This window comes from Dryas octopetala, chromosome 4 (assembly GCF_963921425.1).
Source record: "Dryas octopetala chromosome 4, drDryOcto1.1, whole genome shotgun sequence".
In the NCBI taxonomy this organism is placed as follows: domain Eukaryota; kingdom Viridiplantae; phylum Streptophyta; class Magnoliopsida; order Rosales; family Rosaceae; genus Dryas; species Dryas octopetala.
In genome coordinates, this window is record NC_141369.1 from 24068781 (window position 1) to 24082726 (window position 13946).

The window sequence follows — 13946 nt, forward strand, 5'->3', positions numbered from 1 at the left end:
AATTCAATAATTCATTTTTTTTTTTGTGGGCCACATGCTACAACTTTGCTAGATCCCAGCACATCGCTTATCTCACAAAAATATCAACCATGTCCTCACTCCTCACAACTGCAACAGGACAAAAAAAAAAAAAAACCAAAAAACTACTGGGCCCAAAAACTTAAAACACTGCTACTCCAAAATTATTATTCACCATTATTTAACTTTGCCAAAATTCACAACAACAACTATGCATGTTCCCTACTGCATTTACAGCAACAAACTAATGAATGTGTAACTACTGCATTTGTAGTTTCACTACTTGATCATCTCCATTTGCACATAATCTGCAGTTTCACCTGCATCTACACCTGATATGTAGTTTCACCTGCATCTACACATGATCTGCAATTTCACCTGCATCTACACTTGATCTGCAGTTTCATTTGTATCTACACATGATCTGCAAGTAGTAGCAAATTAATAAGCATATATGTATTTGACAGCTAAAAAATGTTAATTGAAACTGAAACTACAATTACAACTAAAATTGCAATTATCTTAGACTACATACTAGTTTTTCACATGCATTTACACTTAGATCTACAAGCGGCAGCAAGCTAATAAATGTAAATGAATGTTATAGCTACAAATGCAAATGCAAACTACAACCATGAATACAAACTGAAACTGCATATATAAACCATAAAAATACAATCAAAACAATAAAGCAACATACATGATTTCCATAGAATGCCAAAAATTAATACTAAAACCAATTTTCAATATTGTCAATTTCAAATCGAGCACCAACTAAATCACAAATCGAAAAAACATCTACATCGATCCAAAAAAAAAAAAAAACCAGATTTACAAATCGCAACACAAAAACAAACCAAAATTAAAAAAATTAAATCAAATAATAAGCAACCAAAAAAAAAACCTCACCTACATTGATAAGATATATATCGATAAAATCAACAATATATAGACTTCACTTACATTGATGATCGATCTCAAAAAAACTATATCTACAAATCATAGCACAAAAACAAGCTAAAATCAATAAAAATTGAAAATCAGACCTAGAGATGTGACTTCAAACATAAAAAAATATATATCAAATCTAAAAGAAAAATTTAAAAACAAAGAAAAATAAACATCAAATCAAATGCAAACGAACTTTGAAACCAACAATTGATAAACAACAAGAAGATCTAACCAAATCCAAAACCAAAATCGAATTTAGAGAAGCGAGATCGAGAAACAAGCGAGAGAAGTGAGAGCAAACTGAAAAAAACGAAATTGAAAAATTTGTAAAATTGCAACTCTTAGTACCTGCCAGTTGGCAAGTAGGCAATGGTTTGGAGTCAACTTGAAATCAAATGCAATAACCTGATTCTTAATAAAGTGACTTATTTGTTACATTTTAATGATTATGGTATTACAAGTTAAAAACAATAACTAGTATGTAGTCTAGGATAATTAATTCTCATTAATTTCACCCAATTTCTTTTGAATTTCGATCAATATATACATTAGTCCATTACAATCATGATCAATATCATTGTACGTGTGAGATACTTCATACATATATATATATATGTTATGTGGATGTGGAATATTAATCCGGCCATTTAGTAATTTAAAAATTAATAGTAAAAAATCTTTTTGATTTTATATATATACTATATATGAGGCCAAAGTCTTGAACAGGTTGACCGTTACCCATCGATTGCAAGATATGGTTGACTTTACCTTATTGTTCTGATCTTATCTTATTACTGAACATGATCCTCAATTTGATTTTATAAATTTTATGAGCAATTCGTCAATATATGGTGTTTCTGTAAATAAATTAATCAGGAAAAACTATTTTCTTTATTTTATTAGTAAATATATATATGTGATTCTTACATGGGGAAAAAGCACCGCTATCTCAAATAATTTAAGAAAATCAAAAGTCAAACTAGAATCGGTAACTTGGTGTCCAAGTTGTTGACTACACGATGTATATATGTAGTTCAGATTCTACTGAATATCTTTATTATAATTTGCGTATAACTTAAAGTTTGATTTTGATACATTTGTCATATTGTTAACATGCATAAATTAAGCCCTTAATTAAGGTTAGCTCAAGTGATAAAGTTGGGTGAGATAATAATTAGAATAAGCGGTTTGATTCCTTCCAATATAACCAAAAAAAAAAACATTTATTTCTTTGTATTACAATTTCTCTTAATATTAAGTATATAGTGTTAATATTGATACAAGAGTAGCATGTGGGTATTAAATCAGTCTATGTATGTTCATCATTTGAGTTTTATTATTTTTATAGGAGTATTTACATTGGAACGTCGTCACTAGAAGAAGGCGCCAGCGTTGAGGAATGTTGTACATTCCGTGGCAGCTTTGCGAAATTAGATGTCCAATCCGGTGCCGTCTTATGGCAAAGCTTCATGTTGCCGGACAATCATGGAAGCAGGGGACTATATTCCGGAGCTGCTATCTGGGGCAGTAGTCCATCCATCGATGTCCATAGAAGACACGTATATATTGCTACAGGGAACGTCTAGCTATTCAGTCCCGGAAAATGTAAGCGAATGTCAAGAAAATCAGAACAATTCAACCTTGCCCACTCATCCAGATGCATGTGTTGAGCCTGATAACCACGGCAACTCAATCCTATCCCTTGATTTGGACACTGGCAATATCGAATGGTATCGTCAGTTGGGTGGCTACGATGTATGGTTTGTTGCATGTCTTCTTAACGCTTCAAACTGCCCCCCTGGACCAAATGTGGATGCTGATTTTGGGGAAGCACCAATGATGCTAAGAACTTATGTCAATGGAACCAAGCGAGATGTAGTTGTTGCTGTTCAGAAAAGTGGGTTTGCATGGGCTTTGGATCGGAATAATGGCAGCCTTGTGTGGTCTACGGTAAGTTGGCTTTGAACTTGTTCACATTTTATCAAACTCGGACTTTTGTTGTACATTGTACTGTGCGAGACTACATTCAGTTAAGAATCAACTTAATTAATATATCAATATGTGATATATATATAGGAAGCTGGGCCTGGCGGCATTGGAGGAGGAGGAACATGGGGAGCAGCTACCGACAAGAAAAGGGTATACACCAACCTTGCCAACTCTGATGCCAAAAACTTCACTCTTAAACCATCCAACAACATAACAACTGCTGGTGGATGGGTGGCTATGGATCCTGGCAGTGGCGAAATCCTATGGTCAACGGCGAACCCCAGCAATGCAACGAGTCCTGGCCCAGTTAGTGTGGCCAATGGGGTCTTATTTGCTGGATCTGCAAGCCTGCAAGGGCCCGTATACGCCATGAATACCAGAACTGGAGAAATACTGTGGTCGTATGAGACCGGAGCAACCGTGTACGGTGGGATGTCAATAAGCAATGGATGCATTTACGTTGGGAGTGGATATTCTGTTAGTCTTGGAGCTATAAGTGGGTTTACCGGTGGAACCTCACTCTTCGCCTTCTGTGTCACCTGAACCTCCTCCTCCATTAAATAACAATATTATTTAAGCATATATTTATAATAAATGCAAAATCAAGTCTACATTACATCAAACCCATTTGAGGTAAAAACGAAATAAACTTGGACTATTATTTATAATAATTAAGGATTATCTAAGTGCTTGATTATATACATGTGTTTAAGATGATGGGTATATTTTGTGAACAAGTTGATGATCCCTATATCATAGAATAGCATCCTATACCTGTTGATGTTCATATTGCAAAAAAAAAAAAAAAACCTTGTTGATGTTCATGTACGAAAACATTGGGCTAAGGAATTGGGTGTTCTAGCCATGCATGGAGTGAAAGTCTAGGCCCGCATCCAAAATGGTTTTCTTCATTATATTAACCGCGTGCAATATTATCATTTATTTATTTCATTTGTATTACATAATGATCGATCATATATGTTATAATAGTGAGAAAATGCTGAATTCACTATATAACAAAATGTAGAGAGCTCTACATGGGTCCCATCTACATGAAAAATATGATTTATATGATTTTTTTTTTTCTGTGAACTACATGAATCACATGATTAGTGGTTAATAAATGTTGCATTTAGTATTACTCCAAAATTTATAATTATATAAATAGCGATAGGCAAGGCAGGATAAGTACCTTACCGCATCCTCTGTGAGCAGTTCAAGCTTTCGATCACTTCGATGGGTACTGCAGGATTCTCCAACAATCTTTTCTTTCTTTCTCTATGTATGTGTTGTCTAGCAATGACACCACAAACACGTGCAGGTTTCAATATTGTAAGCCTCTCTCTCTCTCTCTCTCTCTCTCTCTCTCTCTCTCTCTCTCTCTCTCTCTCTCTCTCTCTCTCTCTCTCTCACTCACACACACACACACACACACACAAACAATGGTTACTAATTAAGGGTTTAGTAATTAACCTGGTTTCACAAATTGGTGGTTGGTGGTTGATTGCAGTGGCGCCATTCTGCAGAGAAATTCAAGGCTCCGCCGCAAGGTTGGCTAAACCATGGCGGAGACTTGTACAACAGAAGATATGCCAACAAGGAGAAGAAGATAAGCCCAGAAACAGTTTCCAATCTCACTTTGAAGTGGAAGTTCTATGCAGGAGGTGACATAACTGTAAACCCAGCATTGTCCGATGGCAATCTCTATTTCCCAAGCTGGAATGGATACCTCTACGCTGTTAAAGCCTCCGATGGATCCCTTGTTTGGAAGAAGAACGTGCAGGAGTTGACCGGCTTCAATAACACAGGTTTCATTCTTAATGTCAACTCCACTGTAACAAGATCCACCCCAACAATTGCTGGTGACCTGCTCATTGTTGGCATCTATGGCCCTGCATATGTCATTGCTGTCAAAAGGTCCAATGGGAAGCTTGTCTGGTCTACCAAGCTTGATAACCACACCAGAAGCTTTGTCACCATGTCTGGCACCTATTACAAGGGGTTAGTACTCAAACTAGCTTAAATCCATCTTCTTCTTTTTTTTTCTTTTTTTTTTTTCTTTTTTTTGGTGGGGGGGGGTGGTGTAACTCTTCACCCTTGACATTATAATATTAATTAATTTATAAGTCAGTCAATGGTGTTACTTGAAAACTAGTTGAAGTTAGGGACAAGAGAAGCAACACCATGTGGTTCATGCTATTTAGGACCTGCTTCGGTAGAAACATGAGATTTTTTTTTTAATCCCACTTGATATTTTAAGTAATGTGCCAGATTGCTAATAGTCCAAGTCTTTGTTTATTTATATTGTAGTTTCTGTACATGTTTAAAGATAATAGATATGTGTTAGACTTGTTGGCATCTTGACAGAAGAAGTCACACTATGACAATGTTTGTGTATAAGTTTATGATCGACAATGTTTAAATGCTTTCAAGACACTCTTTTTGTTTTGTGTGAAAACTGAAAAAGTCACGTTACCTGTAACCCTACCTAATTTTATAATTAAGTAATACAACATGTACCTCGATCTACTCTGTCATAGATGTAGTCTACAGTGATGCAGATGGTTGAATTCTAACTTTATATGAGCTAGCTAGAGTGCCCCATAATAATAGGAAAATCTGGCACCCTATTTAAACTTCCACAAACTTATTGTACGTATGTACTTTTGAAAGGGGTTTCTATGTTGGAACATCCTCTCTAGAAGAAGGCCTGACCATTGAACTATGCTGCACCTTTCGTGGGAGCTTCTCTAAATTAGACGTCCGAACAGGAGCAATCTTGTGGCAGACCTTCATGCTACCTGACAACTTTGGCAAGTTTGGAGAGTATGCTGGAGCAGCAATATGGGGAAGCAGCCCTTCTATTGACGTCCCGCGGAACCTTGTCTACATTGCCACATCAAACCTGTACTCAGCTCCTCCGCGTATAATTGAATGCCAGGAGAGGGAAAATAATCAAACAATACCTTCTCAGCCAGAAGCCTGCATTGAGCCTGAGGACCACTCTGAGTCCATGGTAGCTCTTGATTTAGACACTGGCAAAATTAAATGGTATAAGCAGCTGGGAGGCTATGATATATGGTTTGGTGCATGCCATCGACATTTGGACCCTAGGTGCCCACCCGGTCCAAGCCCAGATGCTGATTTTGGTGAAGCACCAATGATGTTAACCACAAAGATTAATGGGACTAAGAGGGATCTTGTGGTTGCTGTTCAGAAAAGTGGGTTTGCATGGGCTCTGGATCGCGATAATGGTGACTTAGTATGGTCTACGGTTAGTTTGCTAACTGCACTAGTATTTAATGGAATTGACCTTATTTCTTTGTGAATTGCTGAACAAAATTCTTTGATATAGGAAGCCGGACCAGGAGGACTAGGAGGAGGAGCCATGTGGGGTGCTGCCACTGACGAAAAGAGGGTCTATACTAACATTGCAAACAGCCAGCACAAGAACTTCACTCTAAAACCATCCCAAAACACTACAATTGCTGGTGGATGGGTGGCAATGGAGGCTCGCAGCGGCAATATCCTATGGTCCACACCCAATGTTAATGATGCTACTGCCCCTGCCCCTGTTACTGTGGCTAATGGTGTTGTTTTTGGTGGCTCCACTCACCGACTAGGACCAATATATGCAATGAATGCTAAGACAGGAAAAATTTTGTGGTCATATGATACAGGAGCCACTGTGTATGGTGGCATTACAGTGAGCAACGGATGCATTTACCTTGGAAATGGTTACAAGGTCTTTAACGGATTTGTTAACCCCAATTATACTGCAGGAACCTCGCTCTATGCCTTCTGTGTCTGACAACTACCAATATCCCCACAATGTAATATGTATCTTTTCTCTCAGGTGAAATGTTTACAGATGGAGAACCGCTAAACTATGGATAACAAATAGTCTGAATAGATGATTAGTCAGTCATGGTTGCAAAATTAGTTTCTATAAAAAAATTCAGTGATTCTGATTTTCAGATTACTTAAAATTTGAAATGAAAGACAAGTAGAGGATTATATATGGAAACTAATTAAGGCACCCTTCAAAAATATACCAGACTGCATATCTTTTATGCACTTCACACCCTGCATATGAGAGTCTGAGTCGCTTACGTACCTTTCCACCACGATACAATGCCTGTAACTTAACAATCCCCTGGATGCCCACGGATAAGCACTTGCAGCCTTATGATGCCCTTGTGATTACCAAATTGGCAGTGAGCCTTGAGAACATTAGAGGGTAAGAAAAAATTTGTATGTACCATATTGAACTACTAAATTTCAAGCTAGAAAGAAGTACCAAATAGATCCAACCAGGTGGTTTTTGGCACAGACCACTCGTCACCTTTTCTGAATTTACAGAAACATTCATAACGAAAACATCTAATGTCATAGAGGTGATGAGTGCCTCTTTCTCCATTGCAGCTTTCTTGACATCATATGACATTAAAATTAAAGGATGCTCAGCTCAATCATACTTAACACTCACAAAGTATCAATAAACATATTATTAAAGTATCAGCATAGTTTTAGCTGAAATTGAACAGCAACTGAATAACATTTGACAGGCAAACTATATAATTCAAACATCAACCAACAAAGAGAATAAATTTTTCATTAGTTATAACATTTGGTCATTCATATCTGGCATCTTATACTGTTGAACTACAATCACCAGAACTAGCTAACCCTTTGATATGGAAGAAAAATTTGGGCAAAACAAAAGCAACACATACACAGAGACTCAGAGAGGCAGAAATCATATCACAACCATGAACAATGGAACAATGATTGACCGTACTGAGTACCTTTTTTTGAGAACTAGATTTTGACAATTGCTTCCCAAAAGAGACAATTTTGTGCCCAGAGTCAGAACGGCATAAAAGCTTTTAGTGTTAATAACTTAATATCGACTGATCAGCTCATCCTTTCCACTGTAACTGTGACTGTGACTGTGACTATGACCAGAGGTAACCTCTTTTTTCTTTTTATACTTTTTATTAAAAAAAAATCGATAAGTTCTCTGTTTTATATATTTTATTTTGTTGATAAGCACCAGCACCTGTTGACGACGAAGCTCCTACAAGCAAAAAACAAAAACACTGATGGGTCATCATTCCAACTTGGTACTTATGATGATCAACATTTCATAAAGATGCGTCACATATATTTGACAATGCGGACATGAACGAGGTAGAAATTGAGTTATATTATATTATTGTTCGTATATTATTAATGAAATTGACTTGATAATGAATTTTTTATATTGTTTGATTTATGTTGTAGGACTGATACTGCACTTGTCCATAGAACATCACACTCTGTGGGCAAAGATAATGATGTTTTTGTCATGGAAAAAAGAAATGTGGTTATGTATTTGGAAATTGTTGTATATTTTGACATTTATTAATACTAGAATGTCTTTTCATGTTTAAGAGCAGATTTAAATTTACCGTTGGAATCAGTTCGGTAACAATGAAATCGCGATCGAATCACAAGGGCAAAAGCAAATCAATGCCGAACCGACATGGGTTAGTTATCGAAAATTTGGTGTTGGTAGGAGTCGGTAGGCGGTATTTGGTGGGACAGTTTGGTATTTTGGTGTTTTTTCGAGAGAGTTTTCCATGCTACTTCCGACTACTGATGGTGGTATTTTTGTTCTTTCTGCCAACCGAAACTGACAAGGCCTAAAAATAATTGAACTAATTGATGGCGGTGTCAATTTTTTTTGGTTGCTCGGTCAGAAATGCCACCCCTAGGTTTAATCAACTACAAATCAAAATTTAATGAAACAGAAGTTAGGAGTTAGGACACAATGACATGTATAGCATTTTGTTGGATGCAAATAAAAGCTTCTAATTTTTACTTTTTCTTTTTTTGTTAAATGGGGACCCAAAAGCCCAAGCAATTAAGAACAAATCAATCCGGCCCAGCCCGTTAAATTTAACCTTAAACGGGATTTAACTTAACTGGCCCAGCCCGCTCAATCTAAACCAAACGTCGCCGTTTTAGTAGCAACACTATCGGCCATCCGGAAAATTCTGAATTTAGCTTCGCCGCAGTGGACTCGTCTCTGCTCCTCAGTTCGTTAAACCCCCAGATGGGTTTTCTTAGCAGAGCTTCAAAAACCCTGAAATCGCCCAAGCACTTGTCTCTCTTACAGAACCACTCTAAATTAAGCCCATTTTCTACTATTTTCAGACGCAACCCAGTTTGCAACAAATTCATTTATGCCCATTTTGGATTGAGCCAAGCGTTTTGTTCCCATTCTCGCCAAAACAGCAAAGAGAATGGCATAGATTTGAGCGAGTACCCTACCGAAAGGATTAGGAACTTCTCCATAATTGCACATGTTGATCATGGCAAATCCACTCTCGCTGATAGGCTTTTGGAGCTCACTGGGACTATTAAGAGAGGCCATGGTCAACCTCAGTACCTCGACAAATTGCAGGTATGTTAATCTTTTATGATTGTTTTATTTGTCATTCATAGAGAGAAAATGGGTATTCTTTGGAATATTGTGTTGCTTTGAATTACTACATTTAGGATATAGCTCTGTTTTAGTAGTTTGGTATATGGGATTGGTTTTCTTGTCTCTATGAGCACGATAGTTTGGTTTACTTGCTATTTTGTGCAACTATCTGTTTTGGTTGCATTTGAAGCTCTGTTTTGGTTGTATTTGTACTTTTTATGCTTGGTTATTTTATTTGGGTTGTCTTACATAGGTGGAGAGAGAAAGGGGAATTACTGTAAAAGCGCAGACAGCTACCATGTTCTACAAGCACAATTTTCATGGTGCGGAAAGCAATGGTGCCCACGAAGGACCAAGTTTTTTATTAAATCTGATTGATACACCGGGTCATGTAGATTTTAGCTATGAAGTATCGAGATCCTTAGCTGCTTGCCAGGGTGCCCTTTTGGTTGTTGATGCTGCCCAGGGTGTTCAAGCACAAACTGTTGCAAACTTTTATCTTGCCTTTGAGTCTAACCTGGCAATAATACCTGTCATTAACAAAATTGACCAGCCAACTGCTGATCCCGATCGTGTTAAGGCTCAACTAAAATCAATGTTTGATCTCGACGCCAGTGATGCTCTTTTAACATCTGCCAAAACAGGCCAGGGTCTTGAGCAAGTCCTTCCGGCAGTCATAGAACGCATACCACCTCCTCCTGGGAAGAGCAATTCACCTTTGCGTATGCTTTTATTGGATTCATACTATGATGAGTATAAAGGAGTCATATGCCATGTTGCAGTTGTTGATGGCATGCTGCGCAAAGGGGACAAAATTCTATCTGCAGCAACTGGCCAAGCTTATGAAGTTTTGGATGTTGGGATCATGCATCCAGAGCTTACTTCTACAGGAGTCCTTCATACTGGGCAAGTTGGGTATGTTGTGAGTGGCATGCGTTCGACCAAAGAGGCACGCGTTGGGGATACTCTGTATCATAGTCGAACCGTCGTTGATCCCCTTCCAGGTACATTTATCACCTTTTTTTGCACTGTCGTACATAGTTATTGTATTTTATTGTCACTGATGGTGGTCAAACTCTAGGGTTCAAGCCTGCAAAACATATGGTGTTCTCTGGTCTTTACCCTGCTGATGGATCTGATTTTGAAGCACTCAACCATGCAATTGAGAGACTGACCTGCAATGATGCTAGTGTGTCTGTTGCCAAAGAGAGTAGCACAGCCCTAGGTATGGGTTTTAGGTATGGCATTTGCTACCACAATTCTTTTTAACTCCAAAAATAAAGGATTTTGCTTCTACCATGATTGGATATTCAATAAGCTTCTTATGAAGCAGTCAATATACACTTACCATGTCCAACTACAGGTGTGGTTTCTTAGGATTACTTCACATGGATGTTTTTCACCAGCGGCTTGAACAGGTAACTAAATAGTGATTTTAGGTATATTTTAAAGAACTTTTCTTAATGGAGGTATTGCTTCTGTGCAAAAATGGCACAATATGGATTTCTTTTTTTTTCTTTTTCTTCATTTAGAAAAACAATAAGATACTTTTCTTAGTACATCAGAATGAAAGTATTATGATATTTTTCATCAGAAAAAAAAAATAAAAATCAACATTAAGAACTTCTTCATCTGCATATTTCACAATTTGCTTATACTGACTGGCAAAATAAAAATTCATGTCTCTTTTATTGATAATAGGAGCATGGAGCTCACATTATTTCTACCATTCCAACTGTTCCTTATATTTATGAGTATTCTGATGGGAGGTATGTGTTCAATGTTATCGTTGTAAGATTGTCTTCTCGTATGGTTTACCAAACATAATGTTGGTTCTGTTCTAGCAAAGTAGAAGTGCAGAATCCTGCCTTATTACCCTCAAACCCCAAGAAACGAGTAACAGCTTGTTGGGAACCTACAGTTCTAGCTACCATCATTATTCCTAGTGAGTAAGCTCTCGCACACCCTTAGCATTCTTTTTTCTGCTCTCCATGTTGAGAGGCATTTATTCATCCATAGTCCAGAGTTAATTTGTTGTCTAATTGAAGGTATGTGGGTGCTGTTATCACCCTGTGCTCTGAGCGGAGAGGGCAGCAGTTGGAGTATTCATTCATTGACAGGTAATTCTTCAATGAAATGTCAAATTTTAAAATGCAAATCATTGGGCCTTATGGGCCCTATTTTTTTTAAGCATTTAGCAAGCATCTTGTTTATTTTTGCCCTCCTTACCCTCCCCCACTCCCCAACACCCCTCCTCTCTATCTATCCTACTCACTAGCATGGATTATATGTGTGTGTGGGTTGGGGGGTTGGTTCCAATAGATAAGTAATTCCTGGGATGTTTTCTTTGCTACTATATTTCATTAAAGTTAATTAGTGTCTTTGTTGCGATAGTGTATTTGCTTATTATGAACTCATCTGTAATTGAGATGTTGATTCTTTGTATCATGCAGTCAACGAGCTTTTATGAAATATCGCTTGCCTTTGAGGGAAATTGTTGTTGACTTTTACAATGAATTGAAGAGTATTACATCAGGATATGCCTCATTTGATTATGAGGATGCAGAGTAAGTTTCAGCTCTCTCTCCCCCCCCCCCCCCCCCCTCTCTCTCTCTGTGTCTCTGTCTCTGTCTCTGACACACACACACATCTACTCCCACCCCTGGATACCTATAATGCTCCACGGCACCCATTTACTGTGAATCCTGGCACCAGAAAAGGGATTTAATATATGCTAATCGGTGAACAGAATTGACTGGTATGCTGCTTTTGGTAGAAAGTTTGACTAGCATAAAAGCTTAGGTAGGAACAATTCCTCTTGTACTTGATGGTTTAACTCAAAGAAAAGACCAGAGCCGTTTTGCATTTATATTGTTAGAGTAATTTCTTTCAAGGCTCATACCTTGCTGCCTTTGTTTATTTCATGAGTCATTAGGTCTAATAGACAAGAGACAACTGTTATTTTCTATGATTTGATGGTAATTGCAAATTCCTTTTCCTGCCATTCTGATATGTTCATTGAATGTGATATGACAGCTATCAACAATCGGATATGGTCAAACTTGATATCCTTTTAAATGGACAACCGGTCGATGCAATGGCAACCATTGTTCATAACTTGAAGGCGCAACGTGTTGGTCGTGAACTTGTAGAGAAGCTGAAGAAACACATAGACAGGTCTGTTTATCTATACTAAATTTTAATTTCTGCTCCTTTTATTTTTTGGTTCTTTTTTCAGTATCCCAAGATCTTTGATTCTGAGCAGGCAAATGTTTGAGATAACAATACAAGCTGCAATTGGATCAAAAATTATTGCAAGGGAGACGTAAGTACTGTTTAAGTTTTGTTGTTTTTCAGGTTGTAACTCTTAACATTTTCTGTTAGCTTAGCTTCTCTGTTTTTGTGTTAGGATTTCCGCTATGAGAAAAAATGTTCTTGCAAAGTGTTATGGTGGAGATGTTACTCGAAAGAAGAAGCTGTTAGAAAAGCAAAAGGAAGGAAAGAAGCGAATGAAGCGTGTTGGTTCTGTTGATATACCTCAAGAGGCATTTCATGAACTACTGAAGGGTTCATAGAAAACAGTCCAAAATACTAGCCCATATTTGTAACTGCCTAAATGGTAATGACTGTTTCTCCTTTTATGTTTCTTTGCCATTAGTATGTTGTCAAATTTATCCATTGCAACAGAAACATTATATGATTTTTTGTGTCATATGTAATGTTGTTAGTTTCACACATAGTTCAAATTAGAGGAAAGTTTTCAAATATTTCTAGTTTGTTAGGTTATGGAAATTTGTGTTTGGCCAAAAAAAAAAGAAGGTTATGGAAATTAGTGATAGGGTTTTCCTTTTGGTTTTTGTGTTTCATATGACACCCAATAATCTTTATAGACTTAAAAGAGTTTATTTGGCTTAATGTAGAAGCCACTCTTCAACCGTTGCTCAGTGGCTAATCCACTCCTTGGTTTTGGGTTTTCAGATGAAAGATTATTTTGGCTAACCTTCACGGTGAGAGCATAACTAGGTCAGAGGAAGCTGTTGGAACAGTAAAAATGAAAGGACTGTGGTGCATTGGCTTCAAGAAGCCCTTTTCACGAGTTACCAAAGGTTTGGTGTAGAGAAAAGATCAAATTTGTGATCGGTGATGATATTTTTTTCTTCCTTATAGATCACACAGAATTGAATTGTAATATATTTATCTTAAAGATGTTGGTCAAATAACAAAGTCTTTGTGGTTATTTGTTGGTAATGAACTTTCAAGTTCCAACCCCCATAGATGGTGAGCCGTTGTATGCTCTGTAATCCTGTAGCTGCAGGAATCACCTTAATGAACAATCACATTCTTTTATAAATTTGTGTTTTGCTACAATCAAATCTTTTATATCTAGGAAAAGCTGGTAATGTGCTGTGATATTATTAATTTCCAACTAATCTTGATCATGGTTTCAGAGAACTGTGGGCCTGTAAATAAACACCTAAATCTTCATTAGAATGGCTGAAGGTAATTTTGCTAGATA

The 13946-nt window shown here is 37.2% G+C and overlaps 2 protein-coding genes across 2 annotated transcripts; both read left to right on the plus strand.

Moving 5' to 3' along the window:
• Window positions 1–2550: 2550 nt before the first annotated feature.
• Window positions 2551–3501, plus strand: LOC147288586 (uncharacterized). Its single transcript, XM_086242356.1, has 2 exons — window positions 2551–2919; window positions 3046–3501. Exons 1-2 carry the CDS (start codon window positions 2806–2808, stop codon window positions 3499–3501), a joined length of 570 nt encoding a protein of 189 aa, XP_086098482.1. The 5' UTR covers window positions 2551–2805.
• Window positions 3502–9054: 5553 nt separating this feature from the next.
• Window positions 9055–13852, plus strand: LOC147288587 (Small GTP-binding protein). Its single transcript, XM_086239101.1, has 12 exons — window positions 9055–9409; window positions 9684–10434; window positions 10512–10668; window positions 10794–10848; window positions 11132–11199; window positions 11275–11379; window positions 11479–11550; window positions 11884–11997; window positions 12467–12607; window positions 12696–12755; window positions 12840–13049; window positions 13409–13852. Exons 1-11 carry the CDS (start codon window positions 9059–9061, stop codon window positions 13003–13005), a joined length of 2040 nt encoding a protein of 679 aa, XP_086095227.1. The 5' UTR covers window positions 9055–9058; the 3' UTR covers window positions 13006–13049; window positions 13409–13852.
• The last annotated feature ends 94 nt before the right edge of the window (window positions 13853–13946 follow it).

Coding starts and splice junctions, on each gene's coding strand:
- LOC147288586 (XM_086242356.1), top strand. CDS start 2,806: ATGATGCTAAGAACTTATGTCAATGGAACCAAGCGAGATGTAGTTGTT. Junction 2,920..3,045: donor GCAGCCTTGTGTGGTCTACG/GTAAGTTGGCTT, acceptor ATATATATATAG/GAAGCTGGGCCTGGCGGCAT.
- LOC147288587 (XM_086239101.1), top strand. CDS start 9,059: ATGGGTTTTCTTAGCAGAGCTTCAAAAACCCTGAAATCGCCCAAGCAC. Junction 10,435..10,511: donor CGTCGTTGATCCCCTTCCAG/GTACATTTATCA, acceptor GTCAAACTCTAG/GGTTCAAGCCTGCAAAACAT. Junction 11,998..12,466: donor TTTGATTATGAGGATGCAGA/GTAAGTTTCAGC, acceptor GTGATATGACAG/CTATCAACAATCGGATATGG.